Raw genomic sequence first — 23,170 nt, forward strand, 5'->3', positions numbered from 1 at the left:
GGCATTTTTCATGGCAACATCTCTGTCATCATTGTAATGAGGTCAGCCAGGTGGATCTCACAGAATACAAGTTCCCTGATTGGGGCTGTTAACCTAGTCCAATCAGGGAGACTTGGCTGACAGATATAAACAGGAGCAGATCACACAGCACTGCCCTTTGATGTGAAGGGCAGTGCTTGTCACTGGCCACCCGGGTGTTTTCCTATCTTCCTGGTGGTGGAATTTGAATAAAGATTTGTGCACTTTGTGTCTTTCACTGTGTCTCACACCTGCACACACACACCATGGGTGCTGGGGATAAAAAAAGCACTACCGCACTTAGGTGGTAGTGTGGGGGTTAAAGGGAAAAAAAAATAAATAATAAACAGGAGAGAAAAAAAGAAAAAAAATTAGCATGAGTGTGGCAGAAATCCTCAAAATGTTTATAAAATATTTAGATGTGCACTTGCCATGCTATTTATAATGCAAGAAAGAAAAAAATAAATAAATAGGGATTCACACAGCATTGCCCTTTGATGAAAAAAATATAAACAGGAGCAGATCACACAGCACTGCCCTTTGATGTGAAGGGCAGTGCTTGTCACTGGCCACCCGGGTGTTTTCCTATCTTCCTGGTGGTGGAATTTGAATAAAGATTTGTGCACTTTGTGTCTTTCACTGTGTCTCACACCTGCACACACACACCATAAAAAAAAAGAAAGAAAAAATAAAAAAAAATAAAAAAAAATAAAAAAGAAAAAAAAAATAAACAGGAGCAGATCACACGGCCTTGCCCTTTGATGTGAAGGGCAGTGCTTGTCACTGGCCACCCGGGTGTTTTCCTATCTTCCTGGTGGTGGAAATTGAATAAAGATTCGTGCACTTTGTGTCTTTCACTGTGTCTCACACCTGCGCACACACACACCATGGGTGCTGGGGAAAAAAGAAGCACTACCGCACTTAGGTGGTAGTGTGGGGGTTAAAAAAAAGAGAGGAAAGAAAAAAAAATATAATCAAGGAATTTTGCTGGGGATAAAATAAGCACTACCGCACTTAGGTGGTAGTGTGGGGTTAAAAAAAAAAAAAATAAACAGGAGCAGATCACACAGCACTGCCCTTTGATGTGAAGGGCAGTGTTTGTCACTGGCCACCCGGGTGTTTTCCTATCTTCCTGGTGGTGGAATTTGAATAAAGATTCGTGCACTTTGTGTCTTTCACTGTGTCTCACACCTACACACACACACACCATGGGTGCTGGGGATAAAATAAGCACTACCGCACTTAGGTGGTAGTGTAAGAGAAAAAAAAAATACACAGGAGGGAGCACTTTGTGTCTTTCACTGAAAAAAGAAAAAAAAAATAAACAGGAGCAGATCACACAGCACTGCCCTTTGATGTGAAGGGCAGTGTTTGTCACTGGCCACCCGGGTGTTTTCCTATCTTCCTGGTGGTGGAATTTGAATAAAGATTCGTGCACTTTGTGTCTTCCACTGTGTCTCACACCTGCACACACACACCATGGGTGCTGGGGATAAAATAAGCACTACCGCACTTAGGTGGTAGTGCAGGGTTAAAAAAGAAAGAAAAAAAAAATGAAATGTGAAGTCCCAACTCTATTTTGATTTAGTCCCAAAAAAAAAAATAAAATAAACAGGAGCAGATCACACAGCACTGCCCTTTGATGTGAAGGGCAGTGTTTGTCACTGGCCACCCGGGTGTTTTTCTATCTTCCTGGTGGTGGAAATTGAATAAAGATTCATGCACTTTGCGTCTTTCACTGTGTCTCACACCTGCACACACACACCTTGGGAAAAAAAATTAAACAGGAGATTAAAGAAAAAAAAACAGGAGTGTTCACTGGCCACCCGGGTGTTTGCCTATTGTGAGTGTATGTGCAAGGACTCTCCTTGAAGGGGACTATCCCTGGACTAGCTGCCCTACAGAGAGAGGAAGGAAGAAAGAAGAAGGAGAAGAAGAGACCAGCACTCCCACTGCTGGTCTCTGGGACCCCGCCCAGACAAGAAAAAAAAAATAAACAGGAGCATCCAACATCCTGACACCCTGAGAGAGCTGGATCAGTGTCAAGGACCTTCCATGTGAATAAAGGGCAACTTAGTGATGGGAGACTAGATCTCTGTGGAGTTATTTAAATCTCTACCAATCAGAGCTCACTAACCAATTTATCAGCATTCTCCTCCCATGCAGTATAAATGTTGGCTCTCCCCTTGATGTGATATTCTTGCAAATTGTCCAGATGAGTGCAAGTCAAAAAGTTATAACAAAATATATCTTGTGTTAGCAATACTTGAGGCGATGTGTAGCACTGTGTCTATCTATTTGAAAGGGTTGTCCAGTTACCGTCCCTCTGCCATGCTGTTCTCACAATCCTGAAAATGTTCCCTTTCTAAACTTTTCTTAAATTTCCTTTTTAAAGCTATCATTGTATATGCTTCAATCTATCACTGTTTCATGCAGCATATTCCAGATCACACGTCACTACGTAAACAACAATTCGCATGTCTCCTTCCCCCCCAGTTCCTCTACCAATGACCTTAGAAACTGTTTCTCTTCATTCACTGCTTCCAAACCTCTTCTGATTTGTATTAAATAGTGATTCCCCTTAAATCTCCCTTAACATTTTCTAACCAAAACAATTCTCTCCTTCCAGTCACTTCATGTCGTTTGAAGTGTTTCCCAGAAACACATTTTCCTCTCCGCCGTCTCTAACATCTCCTATCTGCTTCCATTGCCCGGTGTGTTCCAAAGTGTAAGAATTCATTAAATTCTCCTCATCTCACTCTCTGCTTTTTGAGCCAACTGCCTTTAATCTCTGGGATTTTAGTTTATTTATTCCATGATAAACCAGCAATAATTGCCCATCCCAACTGTCCTCGTTCTCTCTCTGTCTGCGTGGGTTTTCCCCAGGTGCTCCTGTTTCCTCCCACAATCCAAAGATGTGAGGGTAAGGTAGATTGGCTGTGCTAAATTTACCCAAAGTGACCAGGCGTGCATAGGTGAGGTAGATTAGCCATGGGAAATGCAGAGTTACAGGGATATAGGGGTGGGTCTGGGCGGGATGGTCTTCAGAGAATCAATGTGGATTTGATGGGCCGAATGGCCTGCTTCCACACAGTCGGGATTCCATCACTATGAATCAGCTTCTTAACAGTTTTCTAGACCATTTTGAGTTTACAACAAGCAAGATAATCACAAAGTGGTTAAGAATTGACCACACCAAGATAAACATATTGTGGATCTGGAGTCACGTAGCATTCCACAGCCATGTTAAAGGGATTAAAGAACCAGATGGGTTTTTACAATAATCCAGTTGCCACATGCTCAACAGATACTGGCATTTCTTTCATTCCAAATGTATTTAATTAGCAGAATTGCCCAGCTGCTGAGACAAGCATTTGAACTCTCTGCCTGTGGATTATTATTTCAGATTTCTAGTCCACGAACATTACAACAGTGCTACCATAAAGAATGTTGTCTGTCATGGTGTCTTCAAGGTCAGCATTACAGAGAAAGGCCCTTCAGCCCATCAAGCATGTGCCAGTCATAAACAAGCACCTACTCTTTTCTGGGTCACCGTCTGTTACTGAAGCTCTGGGGATTGGAAGTGCAAGTAAACGGTTTGCACGAGCTAACTCCATTCCAACTTCATGTCATTGATTGGTTAATTCTGGTTAGAAGCTCACTGGTTAGTCAGGGTAGTTAACTCACCATTCCGTTTGTGTGCTGTTCTCCTGGAGAATGCAGACAGCCTGTATCCCGATATCCCTCTCCAGCTTCTTAATGCTGAAATTCTTGTCCTGGTAGGATGTGCACTCCACATAGCTATCCTTTATTTCAGCATCATTCCGATCACTAAAAGACACAGGAGCCCCAAATTCTCTGCGGACACGTGAAATCATAATTTTTACCTGCAGTGAAGAGAATAGTGATTATAAACATCTGGGAGAAAGTGAACACTGCAGATACTGGAGCTCAGAGTCGAAGAGTGTGGGGTGTTGGAAAAGCACAGCCGGTCAGGCAGCATCTGAAGAGCAGAAGAATTGATGTTTCAGGCAAAAACACTTCATCAGGATGAAGAGCTTATGCTCAAAACGTTGACTCTCCTACTCCTCAGATGCTGCCTGACTGGCTGTGCTTTTCCAGCACCACTCCCTTCAACTCGATTATAAACATGTGCTACATCATTTTCTATCTGACAAGGAGTAGATCTAATATTGAAGAAGTCAGAAGGTTATTTTTATATTCATTCCAGGGACAAGAGCATCACATCCCTAATTGTAACCGAATCCCTTAGTTTGGAAGCAAACCACTCAGCCCATTGAGTCTGCACCGACTCCCTGAAAGGCATTTCACCCAGACCCAGCTCCCCTATCTGCATGTTCCCGTGTCCAATTCACCGAGCCTGCATTCCACGGGCAATTTTGCATGGCCAAATCACCTAACCTGCACATCTTTGGATTGTGAGCACTCGGAGGAAACCCACACAGACACGGGGAGAATGTGCAAACTCCACACAGACAGTCACCCGAGGCTGGGGGAATCAAACCTGGGTCCCTGACACTATGAGGCAGTAATGCTAACCACTGTGGCATCCATCATTGAAAAGGTGGTGATGAGCTGCTTTCCTGAATGAATACAGTCTTAAGGCTGAAATGGATAGATTCTTGATCGGTCGGGGAAATAAGGATTATGAGATAAAGGCAGGAAAGTGGATGTGAGAAACATTGGATCAACCATGATCCTATTGAATAGCTGAGTAGGCTTGATGGAGTTTCTTATGGTCTTATAGTCCATGTAGGAATAGAGTTCCAACTCCAATGTCACTAACATCGATGGTGACTTTAAAAGGTTTTGAAAAGTTTGGTCTAGCTTGAACTGGTTTGGTGGTTAATATGGCTTTCAAATGGCTGAATTCCTCCTGGCATTGTTCTGTCCACTGAAACTTTGTATTCTTCTTCAGCAAATTGGTTAATGGTGTCACTGCTGAAGTTTGGAACAAACTTCCGATAGAATCTGCTGAGTCCTAAGAATTGACGCACATCTTTCTGAGGTTGGTCATGGATATTCCTCAATGGCCTTTGTCTTTGTATCCCGCAGGGTCAACTTTCCATGACCGATGTTATGTCCCAAGAACGTCACCTCTGCTTTCACGAATTCCGTTTTATTTAAGTGTATCCCCCGTTTTGCTTCTCGAAGTCATTCAAAGAGCCCTGCCAACTGTACCATGTGATCTTTCCAGGACTTACTAAAGATCACGACATCGTCCAAATAGACAGCACAGTTTGTAAACCCAGCCACAACTCTGTTCATGAGTCTTTGGAATGTTGGGGGGTGCATTCTTCACTCCAAAGGCATCACTTTAAACTGATATAGCCCATTTGGGGTTACAAATGCAGAACTTACTTTCACCGTCTCTGATAAAGGTACCTGCCAGTAACCAAGCATTAAGTGCAACTTGGTGATGTAATTGGCTTGTCCGACTTTCTCAATACAGTCCTCCAATCTCGGAATTGGATATGAGTCCAATTTTGTAACAATGTTGACCTTCCAATAATCCATGCAGAAACATTGAGTCCTGTTCAGTTTGAGATGTAAGACGATCAGCGAACTCCACTCGCTCTGACTTGGATCGATGGTGTCCACATCAAGCATGGCCTCCACCTCCATCTGGACCTGTCTGGCTTTGAAAGGATTGAGCCGAGAGGGGTGTTGTTGTATCAGAGCAGTATTCCCTATGTCTACTTCGCATTCGTCCTTCCCATCTGATTCTTACATATGTCCTTATTCTGCATTAACAAATCTTTCAACTGCATTCTATGCTCCTGAGACAGATACCTTACTAACCTATCCCATTCCTCAAGGGCTTCTTCATTTTTTAGTCTATTTTGAGGCACATCAAAATCCGTATCATCTGGATTTGATTCCTCACTCTGCGGGGCAGTAACTAACACCTGTCTCTCCAGTTCTTTCTCTCTAGTATAATACGGTTTCAACATGTTCACATAACATACACGATACCTTTTTTCCTATCTGGCATCTTTACTAGATAGTTCACCTGACTCAACTTGTTCTCAATTTGATAGGGACTATTAAACCTGGCTTTGAAGGGATCTCCTATCACTGGTAACAGTACTAACATGTCATCCCCTTGGGAAAACGCCCAAGTCTCAGAGCTTTTATCTGCCACCTGCTTTAATCTACATTGTGCCCTCTTTAGATGTTGTTTAGCTAACTCACCTATTCAATTTAATCGCTCCCTCATCTCCGATACATAAACTAAGTGTGAAATCTCTGACTTTGGTCCCGTCAGTTTTTCTTTAATTAATTTCAAAGCGCCTCTCACTTGATGATCGAATATTAACTCAAAGGGAGTGAACTGAGTAGATTCATTTGGGGCATCTCTAATGGCAAACAATACGAATGGGATATGTATATCCCAATCATTCGGGTAATCCTGACAGTATGCTCCCAAAATGGTCTTCAAGGTCTGATGCCCCCTTTCTAAATCTCCCTAGGATTCACGATGATACATACTGGATTTAAAGTGCTGTATACCTAAGCTATCCATAACCTCCTTGAACAGCCTAGCAGTAAAACGTGACCCTTGGTCCGACTGAATCTCTCTGGGTAGCCCATACCATGTGAAGAAAGCTACTAACTCCTCTACCACCCTTTTTGCCTTGATGCTCAGTAATAGAGTTGCCTCCGGAAATCTGGAAGACACCTCTATTATGGTTAACAAGTGCTGGCTCCCACTTTTAGTTCACGGGAGGGGACCCACATGAAAGGTTATAACCCACATGAAAGGTTCTTCAAATGTGGGAATTGGCAACAAAGGGGCTGGTTTTATTCCCGCCTGTGGCTTACCTACCATTTGGCATGTATGACACGTACGGCAAAAGTTAACCACATCGTTGTGCATTCCAGGCCAATAAAAATGTTTTCGTAACTTAGCCTGAGTCTCTCCTACCCCTAGGTGACCTCCTACAAGTAGTTCATGTGCTACCCGTAACACTTCCTGTCTGTATGCGACTGGCAACACAATCTGGTGCACTACGGCCCATGTCTCCTCTGCACTAACCTGCCGTGGTCTCCATTTCCACCTTAGGATTCTATCTTTCAGATAATAAGCCTCCAGAATATTCTCTGCCTCCATTTTAGAGTATGCATCCATATATATATATATCTTTTAGCCTTTCGGGACTGAACACTTCTGTCTGACCCTCTGCCTGTTCAGGTTTTTCCTGCACCATTACATCAAACAGGGTGTCCGCTAACTGAGCCTCAACTCCTTCATCTTTCTCTTTATCTTTCGCGTCGTGCTATGACTTATGATAGTGCGATCAGGTTACCATGCAGTATCCAGGGAAGATGCCAGGATATTTCTGTTTTACCTCCTCAGTTTCTTGGTCTTCCTTGGGCTTCTCCACAACAAGGGGTGTCACTCTGACTTTGGATCCTACCAAATCATTCCCCAAAACAAACTGAATCCCTGGAACTGACACTCTGTCAATCACTCCCACTATAACTTTCCCAGTCTTGAGTTGGCACAACAACTTGATCTTACATAGGGGAACGCTAAATTTCTGTCCATCTATCCCACAAATTACCACACTCTTGGGTAACAGATGAGAAAGAGTGCATATTCGCTCATCTCTTAATATCAGTGACTGGTTAGATCCCGTATCTCTCAAAATTATAACTTCTTGTCTTTATCCCCCTGTTCTGTCCGAGTAAATTTTACCCACAGAGGTGAATTCTTTGTAGAGATCAGGTACTAACTCCATACCCGGCCCCGGCCTAGGCTGGGCACTCTCCTGCAGCTCCTCAGCTCTTCTTGGGGTCTCCTTTACTACCTTCACTAAGGCCACTGGCTTAGCTTCTTTTACCACATCTTTTCCCACAGTGCCTTTTTCTTTAACAACCAGCACTGTGTCTTTACGTGTCCCACTTTACCTCAGTGTAAACACCTGAGGCCTTTCACCTCCTGTCCACCCTCTTGGGCTTCCTTTTTATCCTGTGGTAAATTCTTACCAATGTTCTCTACTCTTGGTTTCGTAGTGTAGGATCTCCCCTTCTCCCAACTTTTATCCCTCACAGGACGAAATTCTGGCTGGAGACTTGTCTTATGCGCCAACATGTACTCATCTGCTAATTCTGCCGCCCTTCTCACTTCCTGAACTTTCTGTTCCTCCACGTGAATTCTTACCATCTCTGGAAGTGAGTTTTTAAACTCTTTCAGCAGAATAATCTCTCATAGAGCCTCATAGGTCCTATCTATTTTCAAAGCATGCACCCATTGATCAAAATGACTATGTTTAATTCTTTCAAACTCAACGTAAGTCTGACCTGGTTCCTTCTTTTCTGAACTGCTGTCTATATGCTTCTGGTACCAATTGATAAGCACTTAAAATAGCCTGTTTAGCCTCTTCATAATCTCTTCACCCCTCATCTGACAGTATAGCAAATACCTCACTAGCTCTTCCTACCAGTTTAGTCTGAACTAGCATTATCCATAAATTCTTGGATCATTCCATTTGCCTAGCCAATTTTTCAAATTAAATAAAGAAACCTTCAACATCTTTCTCATCAAAATGTGGCAGAATTTTGACATATTTATACATATCACTACCTTTTCTTTTAATCTCCATCCTGTTAACTTGACTTTGCTGACTAAGTCGCAACTTCTCAAGTTCCAAAGTCTTTCTCTTTCTTTCTCCCTTTCTTCTCTCTCTGTCTTTGCTCAGCCAAGAACCTTCTCTCTTTCTCTTTCTCTCTCCCTCTCCCTTTGTTTATCTTTTAACTCCATTTTCCTCAATTGTAATTTATGTTTTTCTACCTCTACGGCACTTACCTGTTTCTTGCATACACCCAAGTGTTTGAGTAATTCCCTGACAATTTCAGCTTTACTTTTGTCCTTGGTTAAACCCAAATCTAATTTTTTTGTTAATTCTAAAAGTATGGCCCTTTTCTTTTCTTCTAAACTTTCTTGGCAAACTTGAGAATCATCTTCAAATCCCAGAGCCTCTTAGCAATTTTAAGAGCCACTTCCCTCACTTTTAAATTAATTAACCACAAGTCACCGAAATTAAACAAATTGCCTCACCACTGCAAGGTTCGTGAAGGTTTGCCTCACCAATGTTTTATTTAAAGATCTTGGACACTAACCTGCAAGTGTTTAAATCTGCTGGGATTTTTTGTACCCCTAAATCTATTCAAATCTGTCTAAACCAGTTCAAATCATGGGCCCGAGCCCCCAAACTGTTACAACACGGGGTAAATTCTCCCGCTTAATTTAAAATCAGCAACACAAAAAAGATTTATCGCATACAGTAATCTGTAAAAATCCAAGTGGCCAAGAACTATTTAAAGTAAAAATGAACAACTTTATTTCTTAAAGTATAACAAAGAATAAATAACTAACAACTATTTACAATTCATTTCTCTAACCTATCTTTACCTTCCGTTCTATAATAATAGTCCGATAAAATTCCCAATTAGGATTTACAGAAAAATTCAAATTTTAAAACCAGCCAGCGGTCAAATCTTCTCTTTATCTTTGTCGGTAGATTTTCTCCCTAGGTCGGTGTTGAGGTTTTCCTCTGTGCAAACTCCTTCTCTAGACAATTACTTCTCAGAGAGTTCTGACTAGCCATCTACATCTGTTGGTCTGGTGGCAGTTCTCCTCCCAAATGTTCAACCTTCCCTGGTCTTATACCCCAAAGCATCAGATTATGTCATTGGCTTTTAAGATTGTTAATATACTCAATCCAAACTTGATTGGAATTTGGTATTTTTCGGAGTATGATTTAAACTGGCCAAGTTCGAATCTGTTTTGTCGTTTCCAGGCAACCAGCTGCCCCAGTAGCTGGAGCACATGTTACCTTGCGTCTTATTGAGAACACTTGGTGACTTGGTGCTGTCACTGCTAGCTTTTACTCTCTTAAAGGTACAGTACACCCACACCTTCATAACAACTGGCACAGAGAAAAAGAGCCCAGAACTTCCTGCCCAGTAGACTCATAGCCCCAGCAGCAGGGTTACAGGTAAACGCCACAGCACTGGTATGCACAAGATTTGGAAATATATTGCCATTCCTTCAGGGTTGCTGGGTGAAATCCTGAAATTCCCTCCCTAAGGGTTTTGTTGCTCTACCTGCAGCATATGGTCTGCAGTGGTTCAAGAGGTAGCTCACCCCCCCCCCCCCCCCCCCCCCCGCCCCTTCTCAAGGGGCAATACCTGCAATGCCCACATCCCATGAATAAATAAAAAGAGAAATGGGTAGAAGCCATGTGTTGCCAGGTGCTGTTGATGGAGCATTGTTGTGTTGCTGCTGCACACCTTGGAGGTGGGACATATTGTTGTCAATATTTCAGTAGTGCTGGGAGGGAATAAGGTGCTGTCTGGGGTGTGGACAATATGGCTGTTTTATTCAGCGTGGTGTCAAACATCTCTATTCTTTAGAGCTGCACTTATCCAAGCAAAGGTCTTGAAGATGATGACCAGGCTTTGTAGAATCAGGAGGTGAGTTACTCGCTGCAAAGTGCCCAGTCTCTGACCTGCTCTTGTAGCCACAGTATTTATAAGGGTGGTCCAGATATATATTTGTTGATGGTAACCTGAAGATGCTGACATTGAGGGATTCAGTGATGATGATGTTGCAAGTGTCAAGGAGAGATATTTATAGAATCAGGTGACATGCTGGCTCAGTGGTTAGCACAGCTGGCTCATAGCACCAGGGACCCAAGTTTGATTCCAGCTTTGGGTGACTCTCTGTGTGGAGTTTGCATGTTCTTCCCGTGTCGGCATGGGTTTCCTCCGGGTGCTCCAGTTTCCTCCCAGAATCCAAAGATGTGCAGGTTAGGTGGGTTGGCTGTGGGAAATGTGGGGATATGGTAGCGAGGGGGTGGGTTTGGGTGGAATGCTATTTGGAGGGTCAATGTGGACCCGATGGGCCAAATGGCCTGTTTCCACACTGTAGGGATGCTATGCAGTGTGGAAAGAGGCCATCAAGTCTGCACTGATCCTCTGAAAAGCATCCCACCCAAACCTAGCCTCCCACTCCCAACCCTAGCCTCAAAACCCTGCATTTATCATGGCTAATCCACGCAGCCTACACATCCTTGGACACTATGGCCAATCCACTGAAACTGCACATCTTTGCTCTGTGGGAGGAAACCAGGGAAACCAGAGCACCCAGAGGAAACCCTAGCAGACACCCAGAGAACATGCAAACTTCACACAGCCAATTGTCTGAGAGTGGAACATGGGTCCCTGGTGCTGTGAGGCAGCAGTGCTAACCACCGAGCCACCATGCCTCACACTAGAATCTTTCTTGTCGGAGATGGTAATTAACTGGTTTTGTGTGGCACAAGTGTTTTATCCCTTATCAGTCCATGCCTATACATTGTCCAGATCTTCCATCACATGGACATGGACTGCTTATGGCTTGATACCTTGCTATGTGTTTGTGTTGAAGATAGACTGATTGATGAGAAGGTGTTGACAAAAACTTCCTTCAAGCTTAGAATAACACTATTCATTATACATTAAGACTAAAGCGTACTCTTGAGTGTAGAATAATCTTGTGTCGTTTAATATGCTGTCGTGTGATGAAACCCAAGGTAATCTGTTCTGACTCTGCCCATGCTGTGCTATTTATGCTCAGGGATGTAGAGTTGTGTGTGACATCATCACAAGTTTGCTCCAGGGTCTTAAAATACTTACACAACACAATCTGCAACCAATCCCACTTCTGACCTCTTGATGGAGGGTTGGGTCTAGGACACTAAGTTGAGGAAATCTTGCAGGAATACCCCAGGAGTGAGAGATTTTTCCTCCAAAAACAACAATCATCTTCCTTTAATCTTGGTATTACTCTAACCAGGGACCCTTACCCCACCATGATTCCAAGTGATTTCACTCCTTGAAGCCACACCCAATCACTTTGACCTTTACCCATGTTTGGAGCAGGGCTATGATTGAATGTAGAGTCAAGTTCGGCTGATGGTAATTGGTGATACTAGATTCGGAACGATTTTGATGGAAGGTGTCATCAACAGAGCTATCTAGCAGCACCTTCTCAGCAATAACCTGCTCACTGATATCAATAAATGCTGCCCCACACAGCAGTGCAAACTCTAATGGCTGAATAACACAGAATTTTGTGGTTTGGATGTACTGGGCATTTTTGCATGTTTTCAGGTAGATGTCTGTGCTGCAGTTGTACTGGAACAGCTTGGTTATGGGCAGGGACATTTTTTCATTTACTTGTGGGACTTGGGCATTGCTGGCAGAACAGCTTTATTGCTCGTCTCTATTTGCCCTTGCGAAGGTGGTGGTGAGCTTCCTCCTTGAACTGCTGCAGTTCACATGCTGTGAGCAGATCAACAAGACCCTCAGGGAGGGAATTCCGCCTTTCTCTAACTTTGTTAACCTGTCCAGCCAACTGAAACTTCTTTTCACAGACCTCCTTCTTCCCAAAATCCCCTTTCTGATATGAGTCTCTATATCTTTGACATTCCTGATGAAGGGCTTATGCCCAAAACGTTGACTCTCCTGCTCCTTGGATACTGCCAGACCTGCTATGCTTTTCCGGCGCCACAAGTTTTGACTCGATATCTTTGCACCTCGTTAAAACTGTAATGTTTGACTTGTACTGTTTCTCTTCATTCTTCCCATCAAAGTGTGTCACTCACACATCTTGTGTTAAACACCATTTGTTTCGAGTCTGCTCACCCCAGTTAAGATGCCCAATAAAAGAAAGATATATTTAACCTTAGTTGGTGATTCTTCAACCTTTTCTTGCTCAATTTCAACACCACTGCCCAAATCAATCCAGGCTTTAAACTGCAACTCTTTGATAAATAGTTCCTCTTCCTCTTCCTCTTCCTTTGGCTTTATCTCCATTTTTTGTTCTAATGACTGCAAGGAAGAAAAAGTAATTTAAAAAAAATAGGCGATTTCAGTGACCTTTTCGTAACCTTTCATCTTTTAGGAGACCACCGCAAGGGAGTTAAGCAACAGCAGCAGGCATGACAAAACCCCAGGATTACTGGGAAGTCCGGAACTTTCTCTCACAAGAGCTTGCTGAGGATAGATGGTCAAAGTTAAAATGACAAAACTGAGACATGGGTATTCAAATGAAGAGAAAGCAACGCCAGAATATTAAAACAGGCCTCGGAGAAATAGAATTAGAAACGAAGATACAAATTTGTGATCAAATAAGACCATAAAACATAGAAGAAGTAGGCTTTTCAGGCCACCGTATCTGCTCCGCTGTTCCACAAGATCATAGTTTCCGTTTTTTCATACGTAAATCGCAGAACTTTTTAAAAGTTACATTCTCAAGTGAACTTTAACGATTGGTGTCATATCGGCCCAGATAATGCATTTAAGGATTGAGCTGCCCTGGGTGAGACTGTCTGTGGCACAATGGTCAGACTGATTCTAATCTAAAAAATGGATTTACAGAATCTTACATGGATTCATGCACTTGAGAATGTAACTTTTAAATGTTCTGCGATTTACATATGAAAGAACTGAAACCAACATAGTCATTCTAAAAGATGAGAGACTTAACAAACAATCCAGGTCTTTTTCAATATATAATTTCAGTTACATCACACTGTAACTTTTGCTATGAGTTCTGGGTCTTATAATCTTATTCTCCACAACCACCTGATGAAGGGGCAGCGCTCCGAAAGCTAGTGTTTCCAAATAAACCTGATGGACTATAACGTGGTATTGCGTGATTTTTAACTTTGTACACCCCAATCCAACACTGGCACCTCCAAACCATGACCGCAAGATCATGGCTGATAGAGTCATTGCGATGTACAGCATGGAAACAGACCCTTAAGTCTGGTTCGTCCATGCCAACAAGATACCCTAAATTAATCTCGGCCCATTTGCCAGCACTTGACCCATATCCCTCTAAACTCTTCCTATTCAAATATCCATCCAGATACTGTTAAAACATTGTAATTGTACCAGTTTCTACCACTTCATCTGGCAGCTCACTCCATACATGCACCACCCTCTGGGTGAATAATATGCTCCTTGCATTCCTTTTAAATCTTGCCTCTCTCACCTTGAACCTATGTCCTCTAGTTTTGGACTCCCCCACCCTGGGGAAAAAAAACCTTAATTATTCACACTATCCATTGTCCCTCATGATTTTATAAATCTCTATAAAGTCACCCCTCAGCCTTCAACACTCCCGCCTAGCCTTTTAAGTTTAATGTCCGATAATCCTCAACTCCACTTTCCCACCTTTTCCCCATAACTCTCAATTCCCTTCCTGGTTAAAAATATCTCTCTCAGCATTGAATATACTGAATGACCTAGCCTTGACAGCTCTCTGCTGTAAAAGATTCCACACATTTACTCCCCTCTGAGAGAAGAAATTCAACCTCACCCTGTCTTAATTGTGTGTGCCCTGAGTCTAGTTCTGATGCCCTCTGATCCGAGACTCTCTCACCGGGGGAAACGATCTTCTGGGAGGGTTTAAACTAGTTTGGCCGGGGGATGGGAACCAGAGCTACACATCTGAGAGGGGGGTAGTTATAGATAGGGCAGCAACAGGATGTAGTGAATCTATCAGGGAAGTCTTTTATGGCATGAAACAAAGGGATCGGTTGAAGTGCGTCTGCTTTAACACAAGGAGTGTCAGAAATAAAAGTGATGAACTTAGAGCATGGATCAATAAATGGGGCTATGATATTGTGGCCATAACGGAGACATGGGTTTCACAGAGGCAGGAATGGTTGCTAAATGTTCCAGGGTTTAGAATGTTTAAAAAGAACGGGGTGGGGGGGGGGGGGGGGAGGTGTAGCATTGCTAATCAGAGAGTGTGTCACAGCTGCAGATATGAAGGTTGTCGAGGAAGGTTTGACTACCGAATCAGTATGGGTGGAAGTTAGGAACAGCAAGGGAACAGCCACCTCACTGGGGGTTTTCTACAGACCTCCCAATGGCAGTAGGGAGATTGAAGAACTCATAGGCCGGCAAATTTTGGAAAAATGCAGATTTCCCATTATCAACTGGAACCTCCTCAGTGCAGATGGTTTGGATGGAGCCGTTTTTGTCAGGTTTGTTCAGGAGGGTTTCCTTACTCAGTATTACAGGCCAATGAGGGGAGAGGCCATTTTGCATTTGGTGCTTGGCAATGAGCCAGGACAGGTGTCAGATCTCACGGTGGGAGAACACTTTGATGACAGTGACCATATCTGCTTCACATTTACCATAGCCATGGAGAGGGGAAGGAGCAGTTACCATGGGAAGATATTTAATTGGGACAAAGAAAATTATGACGCTATCAGACAGGAGTTGGGAAGTACAGATTGGGAGCAATTGTTCCACATAAAGGGCACAACAGACATGTGGAGACTATTTAAGGAGCAGTTGTGAGTGATGTAAAGATTTGTTCCTCTGAGACAGGTAAGAAGGGGTAAGAATAAGGAGCCTTGGATGACGAGAACAGAGGAGCTTCGTGTCAAAAGGAAGAAGGCAGCTTACTTAAGGTGGAGGAAGCAAGGATCTAGCAGAGCTTTAGAGGATTACAGGCTTGCTAGAAAGGAGCTCAGAAATGGACTGAGGAAAGCCAGAAGGGGGCATGAAAAAGGCTTGGCAAGACAGATTAGAGAGAAACCAAAGGCATTTTACTCATACATGAGGCATAAGAGAATGATCAGAGAGAAGGTAGGGCCGGTCAGGGATAGCGGAGGGAACTTGTCCGTGGAGTCTGAGCAGATACGGGAAGCCCTAAATGAGTTTCTTGCTTTGGTTTTCACTGAGGAAAGGGACTTTGTTGTGAATGAGAACTTTGAGGAGCTGGGATACAGGCTTGACCAGATCAAGATTGATGAAGTTGATATGCTAGAAATTTTGGCAAATATTAAGATTGATAAGGCCCCAGGGCCAGACCAGATTTATCCCAGGCTGCTCTGAGAAGGGAAAAGGAAGTTGTTAAGCCAGTGGCGAACATATTTGTTTCCTCATTCTCCATGGAAGTTGTACCGGAGGATTGGAGGGAGGTGAATGTTGTTCCTCTTTTCAAGAAGGGTAATAAGGAATTCCTGGCAATTACAGACCAGTCAGTCTTACGTCTGTGGTCAGCAAAGTTTTGGAAAGAATTCTAAGGGATAGGATTTATGAATATTTGGAAAAGTATAGCATGATTAAAGGCAGTCAGCATGGCTTTGTGAGGGGCAGGCTATGCTTCACAAATCTTATTGAGTTCTTTGAGGAGGTGATGAGACAGGCTGATGAAGATCAGGCAGTAGATGTGGTGTATATGGACTTCAGCAAGGCATTTGATAAGGTTCCCCATGGTAAGCTCATTCATAAAGTCAGGAGGTATGGGATACAGGGAGATTTGGCTGTTTGGATTCAGAATTGGTTGGCTGACAGAAGGCAGAGAGTGGTTGTAGATGGAAAGTATTCTACCTGGAGGTCAGTGATGAGTGCGATCCTGCAGGGCTATATTCTTGGGCCTCTGCTCTTAATAAATGACTTGGATGAGGAGGTTGAGGGTTGGGTTAGTAAATTTGCAGATGACACTGAGGTTGGAGGTGTCGTTGATAGTATCGAGGACTGCAGTGCGACATCGACAGGATGCAGAGCTGGGCTGAGAAATAGCAGATGGTTCAACCTGGATAAATGCGAAGTGATGCACTTTGGAAGGTCAAACGTGAGTGCTGAATATAGGATTAAAGACAGGATTCTTGGCAGTGTGGAGGAACAGAGGAATCTTGGTGTTCAAGTGCATAGATCCCTCAAAGTTGCCACTCTAGTAGATAGGGTTGTTCAGAAAGCATATGGTGGTTTGGCTTTCATTAACAGGGGGATCAAATTTAAGAGCCGCGAGGTTTTGCTGCAGCTCTACAAAATCCTAGTGAGACCACACTTGGAATATTGTGTCCAGTTCTGGTGGCCCTATTATAGGAAAGATACAGAGGCTTTGGAGAGGGTACAAAGAAGGTTTACCAGGATGCTGCCTGGACTGGAGGGCCCTTCTTATGAAGAAAGGTTGAATAAGCTCGAACTTTTCTCTCTGGAGAGAAGGAGGAAGAGAGGTGACCTGATCGAGGTGTACAAGGCAATGAGAGGCATGGATATGGATAGAGTGGATAGCCAGAGACTTTTCCCCAGGACAGGATTGACTGCCACGAGGGGTCACAGTTGTAAAGTGTTAGGAGGAAGGTATAGAGGAGATGTCAGAAGTAGGTTCTTTACGCAGAGAGTTGTGAATGCATGGACTGCGTTGCCAGTGGTGGTGGAAGCAGAGTCATTTAAGCAGCTGTTGGACATGCACATGGACAGCAGTGAATCGAGGGGTGCATAGGTTAGGTCATTTTATTTTAGACTAGGAATAATCCTCCGCACAACTTCGTGGTCCGAAGGTCCTGTTCTGTGCTGTACTTTTCTATCTCTATATGTCTATGCATCACCCCGTCAAGTCCCCTCAGAATTTTGTTTGTTTTAATACGATCAGCTTTCATTTATCTCTCAAAGGGCTATGGATCTATGAAGTTCACTACCTCAGAGGGTGACGGATGCTGGGACATTGAGTAAATTTGAGGAAATATGTTTTTAATTAGTAATGGGTTGAAGGGTTACGGAGAGTGAGAGAAAGTGAGGAATGCTGGAGATCAGGGTCAAAGAGTGTGGTGCTGGAAAAGCACAGCAGGTCAGGCAGCATCCGAGGAGTAGGAAAGTCGATGTTTCAGGCATTAGCCCTTCATCAGGAATGTATGGGGTATAATGGAACTGAGAGATAAATAGAGGTGTTGCGGTGGGGCTCGGGGCAAGGTAGCTGGGAAAGCGACAAGTAGATGATAGGTCGGAGGGGAGGGTAGAGCGGATAGGTGGGAAGGATGATGGACAGGGTGCGATAGTTCAAGAGGGCGGTGCCGAGTTGGAGGGTTGGATCTGGAATGAGGTGCGGAGAGGGGAGATGAGGAAACTGGTGAAGTTGACGATGATGCCATGTGGTTGGAGGGTCCCAAGGCAGAAGATGAGGCATTCTTCCTCCAGACATCAGGTGGCTTGGATTTGGCGGTGGAGGAGGCCCAAGACTTGCATGTCCCTGGTGGAGTGGGAGGAGGAGTTGAAGTGTTCAGCCACAGGGCGTTGGGGTTGTTGGGCTTGTGTGTCCCAGAGATGTTCCCTGAAACATTCTGCAAGTTTGCGTCCTGTGTCCCCAATGTAGAGGAGACCACTTCGGGAGCAACGGACACGGTAGATTTGTTGCTTGGATGTGCAGGAAAATCTCTGCTGGATTTGGAAGGATGCTTTGGGGTCTTGGACGGAGTTGTAGGGAGAGGTGTGGGTGCAGGTTTTACACCACTTGCAGTGGCAGGGGAAGGTGCCAGGGAATGGGCAGGAAAGTGGAGTTGAGGCTGACATGAGATCAGGCACGATGGTATTAAATGGCAGGGCAAACTTGAGGGGCTGAATGGCCTCTTCCTGTTCCTAGGTCTTATGTTTTTATGTTTTAATTATTACAGGTGCAAAAGATCAATCTCTCCTCATTAGATAGTGTCTACATACCTGGGATCAATGAGTGAACCTTCTCTGGACTGCCTCCAATGTCAGTACATCTTTCCTTAGATGCGGGACCAAAAGTGTTCACAGTATTCCAGCTGTGGTCTGATTAGTACCTTGTGCAGTTTGAGTAAAAAGCCCCACGGTCCTACAGTCCATTCTCTTTGAAATAAAGGCCAACAGTCCCATTTGCCTTCCCCATTATTCACGGAATGTGGATGCTAGTTTATATATTAACGGATACATTCCAAAGTCTTGAGACATTCACTTACTCATCACTACTTCATTAATACTTTTAAAAACCTTGAATCAATGGGATGCAATCATTTTAGAACTATCAGTGCAATGAGTTAGCTCATTAATTTGTTCTTGGAAATCATACTAAAGGGATGTAAGCAGGTATTTAGAATCCCTACGGTGCAGATAGCAGCCCGACTGCCCATCAAATCTTCACCAACCCTCCAAAGAGCACTCCAACCAAACCAACACCACCACCTGACATTTTAATGACGAATCCATCCCCCTGAATACTATGGGCAATTTAGCCTGGCCAATCCACTCTAACCTGCACATCTTTGGACTGTGGGAGGAAACCGGAGCACCTGGAGAAAACCCACGCAGACACGGGGAGAATGTGCAAACTCCACACAGTCAGTCACCCAAGGGTGGAATCAAACCTGGGACCCTGGTGCTGTGAGGCAGCAGTGCTAACCACTGAGCCACCATACTGCCCATGTGAGGCAGATATATGTGAAACACACAGTCTGAATTTACACCTAGAACAGGAACAAGCCAAGGAATATTTAACCGAAGAACAATCTTGAATAAAATTCAATTTAAATGGGGAGAGATTGCAGAACTCTGTAGAGCAGAGGGATGTGGAAGCCCTGATCAATGAATCACAAAGGTATTGTATAGGGAGAGCAAATGATTAGAAGGTTTAATATTATCTCATTTACTGCAAAGAAAATGAAATAAAGGAGTAAGGAAGACTTAGTACAGAGCCTGAATGCCAGACAGGATCACAGATATTTTACAGTGGGGATGGAGACCATCATGTCTGCACTGGCTGTTCAGCTAAATATCATTCCCAAATGTTAATCTTCCATTTCTCCCCCTCCCCGAATCCTTGCACATTATTTCTATTCAAACAATTGTCCAACTACATCTGGAGAGTTATAGACAGTTTTGTATGTTTGTGTGTTTCACAATCCCTCAAGCCCACCTCCCCTTCCCCACCCAACCCCACCCCAACTCACCCCACCCCTCCACACCCCACCCTACCCCTCCCCATCCCTCCCCACCCCACCTCTGGATATTGAATACATCGAAAAACTCTATTTTTTTTTCAACCCAAAAGAATTTGCTGTGGGTCAGTTTTAAATTGAGGTTCACAATCAGGGTTTGGTAACTATGTAAAAGTTTGGCCGATCTTAAAGTGAAAATGAATAAAGAAAAAATCGAATAGTAATGATAACAAATCAAACATCACCTCCATTATGAGCAGAAATTAAGGACCATAAATAGTTCAATTTGCTCTTCCTTTGCTCTGTGACAAATACCAACCACATTTTGAGCCAATGCACCATTCCCACCCCCCGTTCACCCTTATACCAGTTATGGCACCAATAGCCAAATTTCACTCCAGAGTTAACCCGTTCCCTGTGGCAGTTCAAAAAGGCAGCTCACCACCACTTTCTCAAAGGAGAAAGTGAGGACTGCAGATGCTGCAGATCAGAGTCAAAAGTGTGGCACTGGAAAAGCATAGCAGGTCAGGCAGCATCCGAGGAGCAGGAGAGTCGACGTTTTGAGCATAAGCCCTTCATCAGAACATTCCCTGAATTTCGACTCCCCTGCTCCTTGGATGCTGCCTGACCAGCTGTGTTTTTACAGTGCCACACTTTTGACTCTGAATGCCTTCTCAGAAGCAACTAGGGATGGCCCAGCCCCACCGCCCATGAGTGAATAAAAAAAAATACTGAGAGAAACTGGGGGGAGTCCAGGGCAGTGGGACATAACCTTAACACACAGACCATTCAGTTGAGAAATTAGGTTAAACTTCTTTGCAAAAAGCATTGCAGAAATATGGAACTATCCCACAGAAATCAGCTCGATTAATGTTTTGTGATCCGAGATTGATAGATTTCAGAGACATGTCTAACAGAAAGGACACCAGGTGGTGGACCCAGATGAGCAATGATCACATGGAGAGATGGAACAGACCGGAAATGGAATGGAATCCCCTGCCCCAGGCTCTGTGTTAAAGAGAATCGCTTACCTGTAAAACCGCTTCCTTCATCATTTCATTCATAACCATATAGAAACTTTGGCCATACTTGAAATCTTTGTCCAAGGCAATTAAAAACTCTTCTGTTGCATGCTCCTGCGTTGAAACAGAGTCAAAGCAGCTTTAGTTGGGGTGGGTGGGGCGGTCAGGAAGAGTTCCAGAAAACCATGTGAAGCCAGGAGAGTTGTTGCATCGATATCAGACAGACTTAAACCCTTTGAGGACAAGTTCCATTTCCTGGTTGATTGAGTAACTTGCTTTTCAGATCACTCACACTGACCCCAAACCCCCACATACTCAGCATCTGTACTTACTCCCTTACACCTAACCACACTGCCAATACCAGCCTCAGTCTCCTCACTCCCCCTCACCAGTAAACACTGGGACACTCTCTCTCAAAGCCAATTCTCCGACCATCTCCCGGTAATCCTTGATTCCCTTATTAAGAGCCTTGGCTCTACAGCCTGCTGTGGCAATGAGTTCCATAGATTCCCCACCCTCTGGTTGAAGACATTTTTCCCCATTTCCGTTCTAAAGGTCGTCCCTTCACTCTGAGGCCATACCCTCGGATCTGAGTCTCTTTTACTAATGGAAACATCTCCTCCATATCCACTCTATCCAGGTCTCTCAGTATTCTGTAAGTTTCATCCTTCTAAACTCCATCAAGTACAGACCCAGAGACAGCAACACCATGTCACATGACATGTCCTTCATCATGAGGTTCAAGGACGAAGCTCATCACGATCTTCTCAAGGGGCAATTAGGGATGGGTAATAAATGCTGGGCCCAGCCAGTGAGGCCCACATCATGGAATAAATAACAATTCCAGAATCTCAAGTTTGAGAGTAAGATCGTGGTGAAGAGTGATCCCTGTGCCTGAAGCATGGTGACCCTCAGGTAAAATCACCACCCATCATCTCTGTCTCTCTAATGGGAGTGCAATCTTGTGGTCCTCAAGGATGATGGCAACTTCACTTTATGGACTTTGGAATATGACGCAATGTCCAACAGACACCTCCAAGTCCTGGAAAGGTACCATCAATGGTACCTTCCCAACTTCCTTCAATTCAGGAAAGGTGGTCCAACAGCAGTTTCCTGTCCCAGGAAAGGTGGTCCAGTGGCAGCTTCCTGTCCCAGTATCCAGGTGTGGGTGTTGCTGGTTAGGTCAGCATTTATTCTCCCTCCCTAATTGCCCAGAGGGCAGTTAAGAGTCATCCATTTTGCCATATGTCTGGAGTCACATGTAGACCTGACCAGGTAAGGATGACAAATGTCTTCCCCTAATGTCCAGATTACAGAGGAGGAAATGTTGGATGTCTTGAAATGGTTAAAGGTGGATAAATCCCCAGGACCTGATCAGGTGTACCCGGGAACTCTGCGGGAAGCTAGAGAAGTGATTGCTGGGCCTCTTGCTGAGATATTTGTATCATCGATAGTCACAGGTGAGGTGCCGGAAGACTGGAGGTTGGCAAAGGTGGTGCCACTGTTTAAGAAAGGTGATAAAGACAAACCAGGGAATGATAGACCGGTGAGCCTGACCTCAGTGGTGGGCAAGTTGTTGGAGGGAATCCTGAGGGACAGGATGTACATGTATTTGGAAAGGCAAGGACTGATTAGGGATAGTCTACATGGCTTTGTTCATGGGAAATCATGTCTCACAAACTTGATTGAGTTTTTTGAAGAAGTAACAAAGAGGATTGATGACGGCAGAGCAGTAGATGCGATCTATATGGACTTCAGTAAGGCGTTTGACAAGGGTTCCCCATGGGAGACTGGTTAGCAAGGTTAGATCTCATCGTATACAGGGAGAACTAGCCATTTGGATACAGAACTGGCTCAAAGGTAGAAGATAGAGGGTGGTGGTGGAGGGTTGTTTTTCAGACTGGAGGTCTGTGACCAGTGGAGTGCCACAAGGATCAGTGTTCGGTCCTCTACTTTTTGTCATTTACATAAATGATTTGGATGCGAGCATAAGAGGATAGTTAGTAAGTTTTCAGATGACACCAAAATTGGAGGTGTAGTGGACAGTGAAGAGGATTACCTCAGATTACAACAGGATCTGGACCAGATGGGCCAATGGGCTGAGAAGTGGTAGATGGAGTTTAATTCAGATAAATGCAAGGTGCTGCATTTTGGGAAAGCAAATCTTAGCAGGACTTATTCACTTAATGTTAAGGTCCGAAGGAGTGTTGCTGAACAAAGAGACCTTGGAGTGCAGGTTCATAGCTCCTTGAATGTGATGTCACAGGTAGATAGGATAGTGAAGAAGGCGTTTGGTATGCTTTCCTTTATTGGTCAGAGTATTGAGTACAGGAATTGGGAGGTCATGTTGTGGCT

The 23,170-nt window shown here is 44.0% G+C and overlaps 1 protein-coding gene across 1 annotated transcript in view; it reads right to left on the bottom strand.

Annotated features, from left to right (window-relative positions):
• The window catches only part of dnai3 (dynein axonemal intermediate chain 3), a 131,542-nt gene that overhangs the window by 101,250 nt on the left and 7,122 nt on the right, over positions 1–23,170 (bottom strand). Inside the window, exons 3-5 of the mRNA XM_043700114.2 lie at positions 20,825–20,929; positions 12,775–12,921; positions 3,706–3,905 (exon numbers count right to left, since the gene is read on the bottom strand). Coding sequence (XP_043556049.2) covers positions 3,706–3,905; positions 12,775–12,921; positions 20,825–20,929 — 452 coding nt within the window. The remainder of the gene's footprint in view (positions 1–3,705; positions 3,906–12,774; positions 12,922–20,824; positions 20,930–23,170) is intronic.

This window comes from Chiloscyllium plagiosum, unplaced genomic scaffold, assembly GCF_037043375.1.
Source record: "Chiloscyllium plagiosum isolate Xiang-an unplaced genomic scaffold, Cpla_swu_hap1 HiC_scaffold_9, whole genome shotgun sequence".
NCBI lineage: Eukaryota > Metazoa > Chordata > Chondrichthyes > Orectolobiformes > Hemiscylliidae > Chiloscyllium > Chiloscyllium plagiosum.